The following is a 21946-nucleotide window of genomic DNA, read 5'->3' as shown; positions in this document are numbered from 1 at the left end:
GGGCTCGCACAAGCGTGCTCCGGAGGCGGTGCATGCGCAGGGGCCAAACATCGACCCGCTTGCGAGCGCTATGCGCTCATGAGCGGGTCTGCATCAGGCCCAGAGTGTAATTTCATGAATCTTGCTCATTCATTCCCTGATTGGCTGACTGCCTAACTGACTGACTGAGGGACCCCCCACCAAGTGTTTTCCTGCCTTTTTACACAGCAGCTGCTGCTATAATAATGTTACAGCTGCTGAGCAGAATAGAGCCTCCCACACAGTACTCCCCACCACCGCTGGAAAGGAGACATGTCTGCAGAGGACCCGGACCGCAGATATGCTCCCATGATATAGCAAACAGCCAGTGGCGCCACTGCCTCCCACACAGTCCCCGGCACCACTGGAGAGGAGACATGTCTGCAGAGGACCCGTACAGCAGACATGCTCCAATGGTAATGCTAATTTTATTTTTTTCTGAATGACTCAATAAGAAACTTTTGGCCTAGGGGAGCCATGAAAAAATTGCTGATAATCTAGGGCGCAAGTAATTCAACAAAGTTTGGGAACCACTGCTCTGACCTAATGTTATAGGCCATGTAAATACTGTTACTTGAGTGGAGTTTTATAACTTTTGGAATATTACTAACGTGCAGAATTGAATTTGTTTTGCTGACTCAGATAAACTAGTCCATGCTTTTATATCAAGTAGATTATATTACTGTAATACGCTTTTTCCGTTTTGCCTAAAAACATTGTAGGTTCATTTTAAATTATACAGAATGCAGTAGTGAGAGTCTTTACCAGACATAAAACAATGAGCTTCCAGTTTTATTTAGAACTGATTTAAAACTTTTAGTTACAGTATGGTGTATAAGACTCTACATGGCCGAGGTCTGAACTATGTTGCTGAGTTGTTGATCATAAACAAACCTAATAGGACTCCTTGATCTTATTTATTAATAGTTCTTAATTATTTTTCTCCCCGTCTTAGAACAGCCTACCAGACAATTTCAAATATACAGAGGTCCTGATTTAGAGGCCCAGAGAGTTGCTGCCACTGGTGCGCATGTTTGCGTAGTTGCGGTGGCTATAATATGCAAATGCTAGTTTAGCCTTCCAGTCGCGCCTGAGAACGCAGCCGCTTTCACTGACACTCCAGCGACGTTCCCATAACACATCCTTGCAAATGATTTTTTTATGTTCACTGCAGGCCACCTCCCAGTCAACGCCCAGGAACCCCCTGATTTTCCCTCACCATTTCTGATACCATCGGTCCTGTATGAACAGCGCATTTGTGTGCACACTCAGGGTAACACATACATCGTAGAGGTGTTTAGAAAATTCTCCGTATGTGCAGATAATCGCTCAAGTACGGGAACATCAGCATTGCGCGCCATTAGCGTGCACCTTTGAATCAAGCCCAGAGAAGGTAAATGATTGATATAATGGCTACTATTGATTGAGGTATTTCTAATATAGGGCTGATTCTGAGACGGGCACAATGGAGATTTTTATGCAGATGGAGCAATTGTTTGCCATTGTACATGTGTATAAGTCGCACTGTGCACGCGCTGGAATTGTCTTGCGGTTTTGCATGCCAGGGAACCCATTCGCAAAATGAGTGACAAGTAGTCAGCGTTTGGGAGAGGTAATGGGGGGAGGATGGTCAGAAAAACGCATGTGTGCCTTACCGTGTAAACGCTGTTACATGAGTGTGCATATATTAGCCATTGCGATCTCCTATGCAGCATGAGAGCCCTCTGTGTGTTAGGAGAGCTGCAGTGTTTGCAGCTGATCAGACCTGCCACAGGGCAAGATGGCAAATGAGAAGGCAGCAATGGGCATCCCTATGTTCAGGTGATCTTTGGAACTATTAGCATGTTTTCGCAGCTGTGTACTATGCGAAAACGCAACTGCGATCGCATTAGCGTCCATCTCTGAATCAGGCCCATGATGAGGGATATAGGGCCCGATTCACCATGGATCACAATAGCAACCTAGTACGTACACTGGTCAATGGTGCGTACTGCGCATGCATTGCATTGTACCTGCGCATGATAGCATTGAGATCCCGCACGCAGATAGATAGCCATAGCAGAATGAGTGACGGGATGTCAGTGTTTGAGGGTGGCGATGGGGGTGTGGTTGGAGAAACGCAGGCGTGCCTGTCCGTTTGAACGCCGTTACATGTATGTGCATATATTAGCCACTGCCAACGGCACACGCAGCTTGAGTACTCACTGCGTGCGATGATGTTACTCGAGGTTACCAGGACTGCAAGGTATTACGGATGCGAGATAGCAGTACTGGGCGTCTCTGTGCGATTGCAGACATTAGCATATTTTTGCAGCAGACCTGCATGCGTAATCGGAGCCGTGATTACAATAGCGATCCGTGCTGAATCAGGCCCATTGTTGTTTTTCTTGTTTATAATGTTTTGTAGAGCACTTTATGAAATGTGCTATAGAAATAAAGATTGATTGATCTGCAATCTACAGTTACAGTATTCTTTTCTCATTTCTAGATGCTGTAATGTTCTTCTTGCTGCAATGTCCTGTGACCAAGCCAACATTGCATGGGGACTTTGCCATCAGCTATTTATTGAAAATAGGTCTGGCTCAATCTCCATAATGTTTTGTTCATTTTAATATCCCATTCCTTCAAATACAATCACATTTTTTAAGACCTACACATATGAAATTGCACTGACTTTTATGACCAACACACATCGGTTCACTCCTCAAATTATTCCCTTGTCATAAGATCACATTAAGGCCTCGTTTACTAGTGTTATTTTACCCTTATATCAAGGATTAAATTAATTAAAGGGGCAACTGGACAACGTTCAGACCAAAATCGACCCAGGTTTTTGATCACGGTGTTATAGCTGCTCACACACCTTTCACACAGCACCTTGGACCCAGGTTATTACCGGGTTTATCCCTTTTATCCTTTTCACACTGGACCCGTGTTTGCCCCTACAAATGTGTGAGTCATTTTTACTGCCTCACATCATCTACCAGCGCTCCTCAGCCGCCAATGAGATCCTTTTACTATAATCCGAGTTGAATAATCCAAGTCGCACCTTTCACACAGCAGCTGACCTGGATCAGTCCCGGGAATAACCCAGAGTTTTAGATCCTGGGATACACAACCCAGGTCGACCCTTTCACACCGACACATGACCCATGATGCCCCAGCAATATCCCGGGTCTTAGATGCTGTGTGAAAGGGGTATGAATAAACAGATTTCCTCCTAACAAACCTGCATGTCAGGAAAAAGTTACCTACAGTATGTCCTCACTTGCAGTCACTCAGTGATCCAAGGCTTACAGCTTTGTGTTGTTTACATTTAAACTCCAGGTTGCAAGCAGCAGAAGACTACCTCTACGAGTTAGTATAGCCCTAGAATTTATTGGGATTGAGGGATTTGCAAAAAAAATAAAGATTTCTTGACATTCTTTCTCTAATGTTCTAGTAACACTGTACTCACCTTTGCTCTCTGTTCAGGCACATTTTTTACTTTTGTCCAAAGTGTTTGAAGGAATTTAGGGTTTAGGAATGTGTCGACAGCTGATTGTGCATTTATATACTTCTTCAGGACTTCCTCGTTATATTTTTCAAAGTCAGAATCAAAATAAAATGTGTCATCTGCCCGGGGAATGGCATATCTGAAGCGAATGTTTATTTGTGATCTAGAGGTACAGCTAATGTTACTCAGTGTAGACACATGCTGTAACACTGGAGGCAGGAAGAGATTCAGCTTTTGCTGCAGAATAGATGTAGTGGATGGTCTTACTCTTCTTGAATAGTCAACAGATACTGTAATATCTAAGTTGCAATCTGGAGAATAAAAAGAACATTGTTAGCTTCAGTGGTTAATTATTAAATGGCTATTAATTTATCAGCCCTTATGATCACTCTAGAACACAGGTTCTCAAACTCGGTCCTCAGGACCCCAAACAGTGCATGTTTTCCAGGTCTCATAATAGAATCAATTGAAATAATTAGCTCCACCTGTGGATCTTTTAAAATGTGTCAGTGAGTAATGAATACACCTGTGCACCTGCTGGGTGACCTGGAAAACGTGACCTGTGTGGGGTCCTGAGGACTGAGTTTGAGAACCACTGCTCTAAAATAAACTCCATGGTGGTGATTCAATTGTTGTGGCCGCCTCCCACATTGTATCTATACCATTGGGCACCCGACGCAGCGAGAAGAAATGTGTGCAAAGTCCATTGTTTTGGGCGCCCACGCGGCCGTTTTGGGCACGATAACCACTTGTTTGTATGGGTTTAACTGTTTTGCATGGCTAAATTCAGTGCTTTTAACTGTGTTAAGTACTAATGGGCTACCCGAATGGAGAAACAATCCAATAGCTCTATCAGGCTCCTATTTGTATAGACACCCAGCAGGGGGGGCGCAGAACATTTGAATCGCCTCCCATGACTGCATTCTAGAATGATATCTAGGCATTAGAATGTGACAATAACTCATGGGGAAGCATGGGTCAGGCAGTAAAAGGCAATGGGTAAAAGTAATGAAAGGCTGAAAGTCAGAGGTCTATTGCACATTACTGTTGACCTAGACCAGCAATTTTCAAATAAATTAAATATATAAAACATTTGATAAACAGGTATAATGGAACAAATACACTAATGAAAAAAAACACATAAAACTTCAAAAATAAGTACAGATATTACATGCATCTCATTATAAAACCAATAGAATGTAGAGATGTATATCTCTCCAGTGCTGTTATAACTCCTTATATACAGATGTGTTCTTTGATTATCTATCCTCAATACACCACGCAGCACGATATGCCTAGCGTGAGTGAGCCGTCAGGTCCTGTATAATCGTGCTAGCGTCAGGTGTCTTTTTTTTTGTCGAAAAGTGTCACATATCAAATTAATTCAAATTAATCAGCACACTCTCCTGGTGTGTCCTAGTTGCATCGCATTGAAATTTAGATACATTTTCGACAAAAAAGATGCAAAAAGTCATCAGGTGCTAACAGAGTCTCACGGGACCAGGCGCTCCAAGAGGCACTGTTTGATGCGACTGCAGCAAAGACGAGTGAGGACACATCTTTAGAACTGATATCAATAATGTAATTCAATAAAACTGCTGGTGAATAAGAAATAGGAAAGTGTGATTGATGGTGCATCTAAAGACACACCAAGAGGTATTTCTACGTACATTGGCGCTGACAGTGGGCATCTCAGTCCTTGCACATTTGGACGCACAGGTAATTCCCAGGGAAGGACTTTGTAGTGGCATTAGCATAAAGACGTAGGCACAACTGTGGTAAAAGACATGGACTCATCTACTTCCGACTCAGAGTCAGACCCACAGCTTTGAGGTGATTTTGGCAGTAAACTGTTGGTAGCAGGAGCTGCCCAGGAGCATTATCGCTCGTAGGGGATAACTTCTCCCTAATCCTCCCTCTTTCTGATAAAACACAGTGGGGGCTTATCTCAAGGTGGACCCCAGCTGATATTTGTTTTCCTTCAGTCTTACCTCCATAGATGGGGTCTCCATCAGGCACAATAAGCATGGACCATCTGTCAACCCCAACCCAATCCGTGTGTGACTTGGGAGACCCAGTATGTTTTGGACTGATCTCGCCTTCCTTAGGTGAAACAGCAACACTCTTTTTGTATTAACAGCGGTTATCTTTTCAATATGGGATCTCCATGTCACACCGGGGAATGCTCCACTCTGAGCAGACCACTTACAAGTCCCGTCCCCGCCATGTTTGTGGTTGTGACTGGGACAGTTGGGATAAAACTCAGTCTCTGCTGCAGCTCTTGGAGCGTAGTCCGTGTGGGCAGGTACTGTTACACGCTACAGGTCCCCAGTCCCAGTTTACTTTGTGGGCCCGGGTGACCTAAACTGCCAGGAGCCCATTGACAGAGACTGGGGGGCAGCAAAACAACAGTTATCAGTGTCGAATCCCGCTCTCTCAGGTCCTGATTCAGAGATGGATGGATTTGCAGAGCCGCACACAAGCGGCTTTGCAAATCCTTCCATCTCAGATGCAAATGTAGAAGAAGGTGTCAGACACTTTCTTGCTGCATTTGCAATCCTAGCACTGAGACCGATGTCGCAGGCTGGAATCACCATCAGGTGAGTGTTCATTTTAAAGGGATATGAGTGGGGCACATGTGAACAACAGCTATATATCTACTGGCCAATCCTAATAAAAGGAAACCTTTATGTGAACGCATTTTACTATTAAGAGGTGAGTTCCAGAACAAAGACTCCAGACATTTGATTTGTTCATATGTATTGACAAAACTTGATGTCTTGTCTCTTCTATCCCTGAGCGGAAATCCATATGAAGGTGGACATCAACTATACACTAATAAAGAAGATTGCACTTCATATCTGTTCCACTCAGTTGTTTGTTATAATTGAACTGAATGCCAAATACACTGCTCTTGTAAAAGGCTAGTGGAAGGACAGAAGGCAGTAAAATCACCCCACCTTCTCCATCCTGGAACTTAAAGACAGTGGCATCTTCATGTGGAAGAGTGGTCACATCTTTCAAACTACTGTATGAGCCTTATTCAGAGTTGTGCCATTGCAGCTGCATCTGTGTTTGCAGCAGCTGTGTGAAAATATTCAAATGTCGCGGAAGCCAATGAATGTATTGAGACACCCACCTGCAGCTTTGCAAATCCAAGCATCTGCATACAAAGACGCAGCATCGGTCATAAATCAGATGAATATCGGACTTCTGGGTAACTGTATGGCCGTGGAAACTGAGATACCGGAGACATGTTTCTTGCGTACGGGATCACACATGCAGGATCTAAATACGCCCCCAAAATGGTTGCAATATGCCTGCAATCTTTGCCGCCACTCCCTGTTATCTCCCATAAATGCTCCCTGACTGTCAATCAGACTCAGTAAAAAGTCGCTGAGAACGACTACGGTAATGTACCTTAATGCATGCGCTGTGCAACTAAGACACATGCGCAGATTGCCGATGATAGCTCAAATGCGAAAACAACGGTATAGCGTACAACTCTGGCTCAGGCCTTATGTGCCTGCAGCCGCTCGCAGTATATAATTTACATGGAATCGGTATGGCATAACACCGTACTAAAGCTCGGCGGATTTAATACCGACGCCGGAAGACAGAAGAATGAAGATACCGACAGGGTAAGTAATTAAGCTATCCCTAACCCTTCCTCCTCACCTAAACCTCCCTTAGGGGTGCCTAACCCTAACCTCCCCCCCAGTGCCTAACCCTAACCTCACCCCCATGGGTGCCTAAACCTCCCCCCCTCCCCGCACCCTAAACCTAACCCTCCCGGGGGTGTGCCTAGCCCTAACCTCCCCCCCTAGTGCCTAACCCTAACCCCCCCTTCCCCTAACCCTAAATCCCCCCCCAGGGGTCCCTAAACCTAAACCCCACATCCCCGGGCTAAGTGTATACTTACCCGGCAGAGAGGACGATCGGTCCGGCGTCCTCGGCATTCCGGCGTCGGGATTAACACAAGCGTCAGTATTTCGACGCCTCTGTAAAATCCCTTGCCGGGATTACGCTGTTGGGATTGAGACCGTCTCATAACTACATCCCAATTTACATATATCATTCTGAAGTCTAGGGATGGGCAACTATAAGAAGTCGAGAGATGGCCTGAGTTTATACCGTGTATCAGGGTATTTAGTATACCCTAATAGCAATACTGTGGCAGGCATGCTGGGATGTGTAACTCCACAGCAGCTGGGGGGTTGAATGTTAAATACCCCAGTCGTAGGTTGTCTATTTTCAAAATTGTATGATTTCTTGGCCTACCATATTCTTCATAAACATTTTAGGCATTTTAAAGAAACTAGCAAAAAAAAGTGCAGATTTTATTCTGAAAACCAAAATGCAGAATCTTGCAATTTGCTGTTTTGGAAACGTGGATTAATACAAAGTATTTCTTGGTCGGGGGTAGAAAAATATAAATACAGTATGTTTGCTTCTAGTTCACTTTCTTGCAAGTTCACTAAAAACACAAGGTATAATTTATGTTGGTGGTGCACAAACAAACGATTCATGTTGAAATATGACTATCTTGAAAAGTGCCAAAATATGCGCAGCACAAGTGTGACAAAAGCCTCAGAAGTTAAGGGGTTAATCAGGTAAAAAGCTATTTCTGGTAATTAAACCTGATTGATTTAACTAATCTGCATAGGGATGTCTTCAGGTTATAGTTATCCCAGTGTGGTAGCGACATCAGTGACTGAAGTGTGTATTATACTATTTACTTAATTTGGGTCTTGCTCACAATTTTCTTGGTACATTGGAAGTGTGTGTATATAACAGGACAACTAAGAAACGCCAAATAGAATGCAAAGCATTATATACAACATAATCGTTTGGAAACTGATACTCCTGCACCATCTGCTGAATATTTGCATATTGCAAGTATAAATACAAATGGTGAATATTAGGTTATTCACAAATTGCTTATTTTTGAGGTGCAAACACATATAAGCAATGTTCTACCCACTGTAATACCCACAAGTGGGTGCAGTGTAGTCGCACATTGCTCAAATGCGAGAAGCTAAATCTGCAGCTAAAGCTCATGTAAGTTCTGCTCCATTCATTTACTCATACATATTGGAATGTTATTATTAGTTTTTTTGTGTATTTAATTTATGTTGAACAGAATGCTAGAGTATGTCTAATGGTTGAGTATTTTTTCTATTTACTATCCTAACCCTAACCCTCCCTTAGGGGTGCCTAACCCTAACCTCTCCAGGGCTGTTGAGAGCGCTGCGGGGCCCCGGTAAAGAGGGGGCCTAATCGCGGGAGGCGTGGCCACGCCCCCTCGAATAAAAAAGTAGAAAAAAGTATACATTTGCAGCGCCGTATGCCGGGGAGGGGGGCGCTGCGAGCCCCCCAGCCCGACGCAAAGCAAGGGGGGGCGCGATCAGTGTGATCGCTCCCCCCCTCAGGCATAGGAGATTGCTCGCGGCTGCTAAGCAGCAGCCACAGCAATCTCCCACTGCATCTCAGCACACTCCGTGTGCTGGGAGAAAGTGAGGAGGGGGGGGGGCGGCGCCGGACCCGGGCCCCCGCCGGGCCCCTCTGGAAGCCCGGGCCCGGGTAAATTGTACCCGCTCCCCCCCCCCTCTCGGCGACCCTGAACCTCCCCCCCAAGTGCCTAACCTTAACCCCCCTCTAAGTGCCTAAACCTAACCCACCCTTCCCCGCGGCCTAACCCTAAGTCTTCCAGGGGGTGCCTAACCCTAACCTCCCCCCGGGGGTGCCTAACCATAATGCCCCCTTCCCCTAGCCTAACCTTAACCCTCCCGAGGGGCTGTCTAACCCTAAGTCCCCCCGGGAGCCCCTAACCTAACCCTCCCCCCCCCCCCCCCGCAGCTGCCCGCGCCCGGCTTTCCTTCGATCGGTAAGCCGGGTGTCGGGCTCCCGGCGTAGGTCTAATGACATTTGCCGGGATTAGACAGTCAGGATGCCGACGGTCAGCATTCAGACAGTCAGCATCCCGACTGCATACTATTCTGGATATCGGAATATTCTGTATTTTGGAATAATTGCATACCATAATGAGATATCTTAGGAATGGGACCCAAATCTAAACACAGAATGCATTTATGTTTTATATACATCTTATACACACAGCCTGCAGGTAATTTTATATAATATTTGTAATCATTTTGTGCCTTAAACAAAGTTTGTGTACATTGAGCCATCAGAAAGCTATGGTTTCACTATCTCAGTCACGCTAAGAAAATACTGTATTTTGGAATATTCCATATTTCGGAATATTTGAATATGGGAAACTCAACCTGTAGTATTTTTACTCATTCTAACATGTAAAAAAAAAATGGAACCCAAATTGTCAATAAAGTGTTTTTTATTGAAATTTCAAGAAATGAAACACCACAAAAATATACTTTGTGGTTCTTGTTTTACAAAAATGAGTAAAATGCAAGACTCTGGGCCTGATTCAGCACGGAGCGCTAATGCGATCACGGGTGCAATCTCGTACACAGGTCTGCTGTGAAAATATGCTAATGGTGCAATTGCAAAGCCGTCACACGGCCAACATAGAGACGCTCACTTCCCTTCTCTCACATCCGTAATACCTTGCAATCCAGTCAAAACATCGGTAACATCGAAGTACATCGGACCCTCACGCACAATTACTTACTCAGAAATTGCTAACTTTCCTGCACGCAGTGAGCACTCAAGCTGCGTATGCCGTTGCAGTGGCTAATTTATGCACGCCCATGCAACGGCGTTCAAACGGTCAAGGAGGCCTGCGTTACTTCGACCACCCCAAAATGCTTTCTGCCTGTCAATCACTCTGCGATTGGTTATCGTGCTGTTTGTTCGCAATGCAATTGCAGTTCTTTTTCGCGCATGCACACTGCGGTGCTTATGCATGCGCAGTACAGGACACGACAATCGTCCATCTGCGTGCATTTCTGTAGTTGCGATCCGTGCTGAATCAGGCCCTTTATGTGTAGGTTTTGACAAAAAAAATCTGCACTTGAAATGAAAATGCAATATTTTGTTACATTAGCCCAACAAGGCCTTCCATTTTGAAAACTAGAAAACCTAGCGGATTCAATGAGGGACCTTTTTTTTTTATGTAACACAAGATGGAGGAGATATGGGTTGTAGATTCAACCTGTGGAAAATTTTATTTTTTTCTGTATTTTCAGTAAGTGATCACCATTATCTACTAAGGGGGCACATAATTTGAGAGAGAAGACTCCTCTCTTATAAGACAGGGTGCCCTTATGTTTCTGCAAGCCAGTATGGGGAAGATAGGACACAATGTGCCCTTCCCCCATTTACAGAAAACTATTTTTTTCCGTAACACAGAGCAATATTGTCGGTGGGGGACAGGTAAGTATGTTAGTTTATTGTTATTGCCATTTGCCACGGAATATGAGCAGAGCGCATCCTCCACACACAAAGGGGTAAATTTACTAAAGTGAGAGTTTTTAGAAGTGGAGATGTTGCCCATAGCAACCAATCAGATTCTACTAAACATTTAACTAGCACCTTCTAGAATAGCTAGAATCTGATTGGTTGCTATGGGCAACATCTCCACTTCTAAAAACTCTCACTTTAGTAAATTTACCCCTTACTGTATATCCAGAGAGCGAACCCCACTCGTCTTCCCCAGTAAAGGAGTACAATGCTGAGTTTATTGTTTAAAATAGGTGAATTTTGATTCCACCACCTCAATGTTCATTAGAAAAACGTTTATTTTATAAGGAATAAATGTCTATCGGGTAGATTTACTAAAGCTTCTAAAAAAGAAAAATGGTGGTGTTGCCTAGAGCAACTAATCAGATTCTGTCTACCATTTTTAGGATGCAACACAGAAATGACAGCTACAGTACAATCTGATTAAAAGCACTTGGCTGCAAAAATGTGCCTTTACATGGCCATAGGTCTACTTTGTGACCTCTAATATTTAATACTAGTAAAGGGAGCTCAGTCTGCTCCCGCCCGCTATGCCCCCCTCTGTCATGACCCGCCCCCAGATCTGACTGCTGCTTGTCCGGTCCCTCCACTCCAGCTCCTTCTCAACTCCATCCCATGTGCGATTTGTCCCATGCGCCACCCGCGTCCCCCACTCCATCCACCAACATCCTTCCAGACCCACTCTGTCCCTCTTATAATTAAAGAAAAAAACGGCTACGCACTCCTAAATGAACCGATTCAACTATGAAAGTAAAAATAAATTTATTGCCACAATCCCATATACCCCTGAACCGTCATATACATAAAAAACAATAAGGAAATAAAAAGATAAATATATATATATATATATATATATATATAATTATATAAAATTGCACAGTGCAAGTGATACTAATGGTAAGTTACTATCCTGAGTAACTGTAGCAAATAAACAATATCCCAGAATATGTAGCAAAGTATCTCTCTGTGAATAACAGAAATATGATTCGCATTTGAGAGATTGTATACGTTTCGGTAGGTTACTAAAGTAACATAGTACTGATTAACAAATATGTATTCAATGTTGGAAATATATGTACTCTTCTATGGATGTTTAGGATTAGTCCTTTGTATTAAAGTAAATTCCAATTTCCAGCGTGTGTCGGGTATTTGGATGCGGTAAACTTAATGGAAGCTGTTATATGTAGCTTCAAAGCACCAGTTAGTAAAAATGGTGCGGCCGCACTCAGGACCTCATTCAGAGTCTCTCGCAAGCGTTGTGCGCTCGCAAGCGGCCTGATGGTTTGCGAACGCGCATGCGCATGCTTCGTTCTGCGCGTGCGCAAACCACTCTGTGCGAGCACAGCCTTCTCACTCGCCCAGGAAAGACAGCCCAGTGAAATGAGTGACAGGAGAGACCGTTTGTGGGTGGTAACAGGGGCAGGACACTGATAACGGGGGAGTGGAGGTGCGAACGCTAGCGTGCCTGGGTGTTTCAACGCTGTTTTTAAGGCGTGCATAATTAACAGGCAGCGTCATAGTACACGTCACATGCTTGTTTTTTACACTGAAGTCCTCGCAGTGCTTGCGGCAGGGTAAGGCAACCACAAGCGCTGCGATCGCTACCGATGGTGCTCGATGTACCAATGTTTTAATGCACTTCCTGGAGATGACGTGCGCTAGTGGGCGTCTCAACATAGGCTAATGGGTGTCAACATACACAGAGCGATCGCTCGCACAGCCAAAGTGGGTGCTTCCCATGGCATCACTTTGAAAAATTTGCGTACGCTGGATGTGAGCGAGCGGCCGCTTGCGAGAGACTCTGAATGAGGTCCTCAGTTGTTTAATCCCATCAGATATGATGGACCACGGCTCCTGGGAATAACACCGGACTGGGGACACCACTGGTGTCTGGTATTTGAGTAGTATGTTACCATAAAGTGGCTGACCATAACTCAGGTTGTCCCATGCCGGTATTTTTTCACTGCATCTGTGTCTGTAAGGTACAGCTGCTACTCTGTCCCTCCCCTACTCCCATCCTTACCCTATCCCTGTCCCACTTCTGCAGTGCTAGGTCTGTCCCGTCTCTATCGCAGTGGTAACGCACCCCGGCTACTACGTCAAAAGCATTTAGGAGATGGGACAGACCTTGAAATTATTATTATTAGATCGATCCTTAAATTTTACAGAAGAGGACACACTGAGACTTATTCGGAGTTAGGAGCAAAGCAAATAAAAGTTTGCTCCTGGATAAACCATATTACAATGCAAGGGGTGCAAACAGGGATGGATTACCTACAAGGCGGAACAGGCGACAACCTAAGGCCCAATGGGACCAGCATGCTACCTGAGGATGGTCTGGGTTTTTGTTTTGTTACACTTCTATGCCTGGCCAGCAGGTTTGCACGAGGTGTGGCGTGTAGTCAGGCGCATTGTGGTACACTCAGCAAGGAGGGAGAGAGGTCCCTGCACCTCTTACACAACAGAGTCAGTGACATGATTTGCAGGGGTCACAGGGGCTTATGCTGAGCTATGATTGGAAGAGCTCAGCACATGCTGACTGGAAGAGTCCCTAATTGGATGAGCTGCTCTATGGCCCCTGGAACGATAAGGACAATTTCTCAGTATGGCCGTGCCTGTAAGTATGCTGCCTGTCTCCACTATCTCTACAGCACCAACCCATTTCTCCTGTCTCTGAACCCCTCACACTCCATCTCCTGTCTGTCTCCCAGCCTCCCTGTACAGCTACTGTATGTGTTCCCCCTCTCAGTCCATCTCCTTCCTGTGTCTCCTCCTCTCCGGCCATCTCCTGCATGTTTCTCCCACCTCAGTCCATCTCCTGCATGTGTCTCCCTCTCTCAGTAAATGTCCAACATGTGTCTCCCACCTCTGTCCATATCCTGCATGTGTTTCCCACCCCCATCCATATCATGCATGTGTCTCACCCCCTTCAGTCCATCTCGTACCTGTGTCTCCCCCTCACAGTCTATCTCCTGCAGCTGTCCCCCCTCACAGTCTATCTCCTGCAGCTGTCTCCCCCTCACAGTCTTTCTCCTGCAGCTTTCTCCCCCTAATCTCAGTCCATCTCCTGCTTGTGTCCCCCTCTCTCAGTCCATCTCCTGCATGTGTCCCCACTCTAAGTCAATCTCCGGCATGTATCTCCCCTCAGGGCCATCTCTTCCATTGGGCTTGTTGGGCAGTTGCCCAAGGGCCCAAAGCTTGTAGGGGCCCGCCAACCCGCCTCCCTGCAGCTGCGGCCAGTTGGTAAATTTGTGATATTTTTATAAGCCGGCCGCCGGTGCACTGTATTCTCATCTGACCTCCCCCACCCCATCCCCCTCCCGGTAACGAGTACTCACCTCAGTCCCAGTTTCACGTTATCCGCCGGCTTCAGACCAGTCTATCTGCATGTGTGGGAGGTCTGATGGGCATGCAGGAGGGTCTAATTTTATTGACCATTTACATTTTTTCCCGTGAATGGGTGGGTAGGGGCCCCAGTGCATTGCTTTGTCCAGGGCCCACACTGCTGTTAAGACAACCCTGTCTCCCCTTCTCATTCCATCTCCTGCATGTGTCTTCCCCTAACAGTTCATCTCTTGCAGGTGTCTACCACTCTCAGTACATTGCCTACATGCCCCACTCAGTTCATATCTACCAAGTATCCTCTCTCCATCCATCTCCTGCATGTGTCCGCCCTCTCAGTCCATCTCCTGTATGTGTCTTCCCTCTCCCAGTTTATCTCCTGCATGTGTCTCTCCCCTCAGTCCATCTCCATAAAGTGCTGTGAAATATGTGTGCTCTATATAAATAACTGGTAATAAATAAATAAAAATATCTTGCATGTATCTCGCCCCCTCCCAGTTCATCTCTTGCAGATGTCTCCCACCCCAGCTCAGTCCATCTCCTGTATGTGTCTCCTCCTCCCAGTTAAACTGCTGCATATGTATTCCCCTCTAAGTCCATCTGTTGCATGTGTTACCCTTCTCAGTCATTCTCCTGCATGTGTCTCCATCTCCCAGTCCATCTCCTGCATGTCTTCCCCTCCCAGTTTATCTCCTGCATGTGTCTCTCCCCTCAGTCCTCCATCTCCATAAAGCACTGTGGAATATCTGTGCTCTATATAAATAACTGGTAATAAATAAAAATATCTTGCATGTATCTCCCCCTCTCCCAGTTCATCTCTTGCAGGTGTCTCCCACCCCAGCTCAGTCCATCTTCTGCATTTGTGTCTCCCCCTTCCAGTCAAACTGCTGCATATGTATTCCCCTCTCAGTCCATCTCTTGCATGTGTTACCCCCTCTCAGTCCATCTCCTGCATGTGTCTTCCCCTCCCAGTCCATCTCCTGCATGTGTCTTCCCTCTCCCAGTCCATCTCCTGCATGTCTCCCCCTCAGTCCATCTCTTGCATGTGTTACCCCCTCTCAGTCCATCTCCTGCATGTGTCTCCATCTCCCAGTCCATCTCCTGCATGTATCTCCCCCCTCAGTCCATCTCCCCCTTTCTGTTTGCTTCCCTATCGTCAATGTTGTATGTGTATCTTTATACCTCCATGTTTGCTTCTGCCTCCATATTTTGTGTCTGTGCATCTGTCTCCTCTTTGTATGTGTCTGTCCCTATCTTTTTTCATCTGTTTGTCCCCATCCTCCTATTATTTTCCCCAACACCCATTTTTTTTTGTGCTCCTCATAAACCAGTTTTCCTGTTTCATTGAACCTTGTTCCACTTCCCTGTTCGTGTTGCTCTTCTGCACTCTTTACCACTTAACTTCTTCCTTGTCTTCTTCTGAAGTTGGTGTCATGGTGGCTGCTGACCAGAAGTGCAGAAGTGACACAGACAAACAGATGTACAGCTATGTTCAACACCACATAACTGAAGCCACATATGGCAGGTAGGCATAATCCTTTGATTTTAATAATTTTGCTGATGTACACAATAGGAACCTATTATATAGGTCCTAATCATCAAGATCAAAATCCCGAAATCAAATAGGCTAATGGGATTTGAAGCATTGATGGACATGGATTCTACACTGAAAAGGTTTGCACTAAAGGACAGTTGGATCACGAGGGAGGGAACCCCAAAGCAGTATCTTGCCTAGAGCCCCATGAGTATTTAGGGCCTGATTCAGCATGGATCGCAATTGCAACAAAGATTGGTCGATGGTGCGTACTGCGCATGCCCCGCAGTACTTGTGCGCGCGTTAGCTTTGCGATCAGCCACGCAGATAGAAATCCATAACAGAGTAAGTGACGTCAGCATTTGGGGGTGGTGACGTGGGAGTGGTCGGAGAAACACAGGAGTGCCTGTCCGTTTGAACGCTGTTACATGGGCATGCATGAACTAGCCACTGCAACAGTATACGCAGTTTGAGTACTTACTGCGTACGACTCGATGTTACCGATGTATTCGTAGGACTGCAGGGTGTTGCGGATGTGAGATAGTGGTAGTGGGCGTATCTGTGCTGGCTATGTGAATGCTGTGCAATTGCAAACATTAGCATATTTTCGCAGCAGACCTGCGTGCGTAATCGCAGCCGCGATCACAATATCGATCCGTGCTGAATCAGGCCCTTAATCCAGCTCTTGGTGCATATACCTTTATTTATTTTGCATGTAGAGTAAACTCTGGATACTTTTCAATGTATCCCACAAATGCTGGACAGTTTTACTTTTACTGAAATTTAAATTTCAGTTTGAACACGCCCCTCCCAAATCTAAATCTCTCTGCACACCTGCAGTCCAACATGGGTTTACCAAAGTGCACTGTTACTTCCTTTTTTTTGCCTTGCATCCAGCACATATAAGCCCCACTATCTCATATTTACAATACACAATTGAGGCTAATTTATAAAATATCCTGCTAATAATATTTGTATTAATGGTGAGCTCTGATATTATTGCTTATAACCTGTGACTAGCAATGTATTCCTGCTATATCTTAATATAATTAGTAGTCACCTGCTATTTCCTTGACCTGTTCAAATCACTCACACTGTGGCAGAGCCGGATTTACACCTCACGGGGCCCTAGGCAAGATACCAGTTTGGGGCCCCCCTCCCTCAAACAATTAATAGCACTATACAGTATGTGAGTTCCCGAGTCATCGCCACTTACAGAATGTTTTTATTTTTCCTCCTTATATTCAGACTGTGCCTATAGAAAATATATTGTAATGTGTCTATACATTTTGTAATATGGGTCAGGACATTGTCGATCTTTTATCTGTCGACCTTTTACACCACGCTCATATTTGATATGTTTTATACCATTCTTGAATAACATACACCTTGTCAGCTTTTGTGGACCTATTATTGCTAACATGCCCTATACACCTTTAGGGAGCTGTAGGCTACCTACTAGTGTGTTTTATTATTCTGAAATGTATTCTTTGTAACATTTAGGGGGAGATTTATCAAAGCTTGGAGAGAAATAAAGCACTAAGCAATCAGCTTCTAACTGTCATTTTGCAGGCTGTATTTGAAAAATGACAGTTAGCAACTGATTGATTGGTACTTTATCTCCATCCACTATATCTCTCTCCAAGCTTTGATAAATAACACCTTTTAGTTTTACCGGATCTTTAAACCTAAAGCAATAATGTTACAACTACCCTATTGTATTGTAATGGCTTAATATGACTTTAAAATGACCCAATGTAATGATGTATGTAATGTATTATTAACTGTACTTTTCTTCGATGAATCAAGGTACTGGTACTCAGAAAAAGTTGATAGTATTTACCAAAAGTTACAGGTTGATACAAGATTTATAGTAGCTTCCTTACTATGAACAAGTCTTCAGATACTTTTTTTTTTTTTTTTTTTCATTTTTTAAATTATTTCTGATTTATTCTATTTTCATTAACAAGTTATAAGAATTACCAAAATCAGTGGCAGCATCATCAGAAAAGAAACATTGACTATTAATAAATAATTTATGATAGACAGTGTATTTGTATATTACTTACCTTTGTCAGGCTCATCGTGTGGTGTACACATTTGATGTACAATCTGTCTCTTGATTGTGTCCAGCATTTCAAACGTCTCCACCGTAAACATGTTCTGGGGGTTACCTGCAATTTGAACCAGCTCAAAACTGTTTTTGAAACCAATTCCAATAGAATAGATTGTGATTCCACTGCTCCTCAATTCTTCAGCCTCTTCAATCACTGAATCATGAGACTCCCCATCCGTCATTACTATTAAATACTGATAAACGCCTTGGTTTTTACGGCTTCCGTTGGCAGGATCAAAAAACTGCTTAACAAAGTTTAGGCCTTTCCCTGTGTAGGTATTCTCTTTCAGCTGGACAATTGTATCTATGTGTTGTTTAATACCATTGCTGGTGGAGTGTTGGTTCAAGAAGAACTCTTTCTGTGGATCTGTACTGTACTGGGCCACCCCAATACGTACCTTGTCTTGTGCAATACTGAAACTGTCTACTATTTCTTTCATGAATGTTTTTGAAATGTTAAAGTCACTTTTGCTGATGCTTGCAGAGCCGTCAACCAGGAACACAAGATCAATCTTTTCATTGGAGCAAGCTGAAACAATGAAGGAATACAGTAAAGTGATGTTTTAATCTTGCAGAGAATACACATTCTGTACTGCATTACATTTTATTCTTTATGTCTACTGTATTTGTCTATTTAATATATACACTTACTGGAATGTATGAATCCTATTAAAAATTGCAATGTAGTCTACATGTAGTGATTTCTTGCCCTCTGAATAACAAACCCTTATCTCTCCTGTTGTATTCCCAAAAGAAAACCCTACTCCTTGCCCTAGTGTAAATATAATATAACCATTACATTTGGCCCTATAAGTGTGTTGTTATGATGATGTAAATCATTTATTTTTTTGAAACATACTGTTTATTTGTCTTCTTCTGTCTCCTCATAAATTAGTTAAGCATTAATTGGATACAAAATGCCATTTTGTTCTTTACTTGTAATGAATAGAGGGTGATGTACCTTTAAATATGGACCTTACGAAAAGTTCCTATAAGATCCAATGCTAAATTAGTAATGACATGCACACCATTGCTCCATACAGTACACCTTCTGTCAGCTTTGCATTTATCAGGAGATATGTGGTAGCATAAGAAATCAAATGGCAGTAAATCATATAACACAATATTTATTGGTATACAGCAGGAGAAGGGAACAATCTCTGATCACTATAACTCAGGCAGCAAAAGTCCTGGACTGTTTTATGGAACCAGTCGCAGTGTAGAAATTCTAATTACTGCATATGTAATGACTGAACAGTGGATCCGCAATAGGGGAACTTTTAGTGAACCACTGTGAAGATCTAAAATAACAATTATTATAATGGGCATCAAATTAATTAACATATATCTCTGATTTGGTAGAACTCATTTACAGCCACCACAGTGCCACTGCCCGAACTATATCAGCCACATTAGCTACACCGGTTAGAGAAAAGTGATAAGGTGCCAGCCAATCAGCTCCCAACTGCCATCTCACAGGCTGTGTTTGAAAAATGACAGTTGGGAGATGATTGGCTGGCACCTTATCACTTTTCACTCTGTCTCCTAACGCTGCTTAGTAAATAGACCCCTCAGAGTAGCATACAAGTGCATTGTGCAATTTCTGGCGATAATTGTCATATCTTTGTTCCAAAGACATTTATTTAAGGTGTATGTGTGTTGAGATGTGTGAAAGCATAACTGTGCGGATATATATTTCCTCAAATACAAACAGGCATCTTTGCTTTCATCTAAATCAGGCCCCAGCTGAGCTAAGCTTCACCTCTTATGATGATTACCCAGACTCCAAACCAGATCAGCAACAACATCAGTATAAAACTCCACCTAATGATCCCCTATACTGAGTGTCAGACAAGAAGCCAGTAATCTCATCTCTCGTACGTTGTACGCATTTCTGTACATTTACTTCACTTATTGTAACTAATGGTTGCTCACCTGGTTTAGTCTGCTCACAAACAATGTGGGTTATATTTGAATGTAAACTTTCCAGGGCGGTGTAATTCTGTACTAAGAACCATCTATCTGGCTGTCCAGCAATCTTTTCAAGTTCTTCTGCTTTGGCACCACCAACTCCAACAGCAAAAATGATTATATTATTGTTCCTCAAAGACTGGGTTACTGTATCTAATTTGTCACTATCTTGAAAACTGGTTGCTCCATCAGTGATGAGAACTATAATGTGAGAAACTCCGGGACGACCACCGTAACTTTGGCCAAATCTTTCTTGGGTGTACTCCAAAGCAGTCGCAGTATAAGTCAATCCCTTTAATCGTTTTAAATCAAAAATAGCCTTTCGAACATCAAGTTTGGTGGAATAAGCATTTAAAGGGAACTGTTGTTCTGGAACTGTGCTATAAGTAACAACACCGAACTGGACATTTTCCTTTCCAACCATGGAATCATTTACCACAGCCTCCATAAACTTCTGCATGGTTCTAAACTGGGAAACAGTGATGCTGGAAGACGAGTCCACTAAAAATATGATGTCCGCAACTTCTGTCCTTTTACAAACTGTAATATACAACAGAATATATAGTTTCAGTAATGGTGACAATTACATAGCAAGATAATAGAAATCTTCTACTCTGTAATAAGTGTTCCAGTTTACCTATATGTTTTAACATTCAAATTCAACATTCCCTCTTTACAATAATTCCTACACTTACTATAGAATTTTACATATATTAACCTTTTCATCATTCTAAATAGCTATTCAAAACCATTTTTATATTGTTTCTGATTAATAACAATGGACTATACATTTAACTATTTGATTACATGTTTTATATTTAAGTGAAACGTAAGTAAACTCTGTAATAATTTTCAGTCGACACCTGTTTTCTCTCGTTGATCTATGTTATCTTTATAAAGCCACTTCTATCCTTTAAACTTCTTAATAGTTTTTCTTTCACTAAATCCATGTTAATCTTTATGCACCTCCATGTCCTCATATTTAGAGCTTTAGCTAAATAAAATGTTTTGTTTTGTTTTTCTCAAGTAAATTTATTTGTGGAGTTCACCACCATTTTTCTTCAACTGCAAAAAAGGACATATCTTCCTCCTTACCCAGACTCAAATGCATGACAGCGGAAAGGCACAACAAATTGCATCATGTAATATAAGTTGATGTGTGAGTGCAAAGTGGTCTCCAAACTCAAGTCAACATAACAATCCATGAATTAAGAATATCCATGGTTGAGTACAGATGGTCAAATCAGAATGACTAAGGTAATAATTAAGTTTCCTGAGCTCAAACAAGGATAGCCTTAAAAGCTGAATTGCTATGGGGACTTGAGGATGGTATCTGTCCTATAGATAGACAGTTAAAAGGTCGACAATGTATAGATAGATACCAGATGTTAGACAGGCAATAGGTTGACAGGGACAAAAGGTCGACATACTAAAGGTCAACATGGAAGAAGGATGCCAGGTACTAATGATCGACGTGGTCAAAAGGTCGACATTAAAATCAAAGACACACAAATGGTCAACACATTTTTGTTAGGGTTAGGCACTTACTGACTGGGGTTATGGTTAGACACTTACCCCAATGGTTAGGGTTAGGCACTTACCCTGATGGTTAGGGTTAGGCACCAGGAGGTAGGGATAGGGTTAGGCACTAGAAGGGACGGTTAGGGTCAGGCACCTACCCCGATGGTTAGGCACCAAGAGGGAGGGTTAGGGTTAGGCACCAAAAGAGGGTAAGGGTTAGGGTGAAGATTAGGGTTAGAAAACCAAAAAAAATTGTCAACCATTTGTGTGTTGACCTTTTTGACGCTGTCGACCATTTGTACCTATCGACCTTCTTCCATGTCGAAATTCAGTGTGTGGACCTTTTGTCTTTGTCGAACTTTTGTCCCTGTCAACCTATTGCCTGTCTAACATCTGGTGTCTATCTAGATATTGTTGACATTTTAATTGTCTATCTTTTATACCACACCCCTTGAGGACAGAATTTTGGAAAAACACTGCAATAAAGTACAGTATATACAGTAAT

General features: G+C 43.3%; 1 protein-coding gene across 1 annotated transcript in view; it reads right to left on the bottom strand.

Annotated features, from left to right (window-relative positions):
- Nucleotides 1-21946, bottom strand: part of LOC148535363 (collagen alpha-4(VI) chain-like) — a 423891-nt gene that overhangs the window by 196780 nt on the left and 205165 nt on the right. The window contains 1 exon segment of the mRNA XM_088462796.1: nucleotides 3476-3825. Within this exon segment, the coding sequence (XP_088318922.1) occupies nucleotides 3476-3825 (350 nt within the window).

This window comes from Taudactylus pleione, unplaced genomic scaffold (assembly GCF_031769625.1).
Source record: "Taudactylus pleione unplaced genomic scaffold, aTauple2 ptg000053l, whole genome shotgun sequence".
Classification (NCBI taxonomy): Eukaryota; Metazoa; Chordata; class Amphibia; order Anura; family Myobatrachidae; genus Taudactylus; species Taudactylus pleione.
This window is presented reverse-complemented; position numbering and strand designations above follow the sequence as displayed.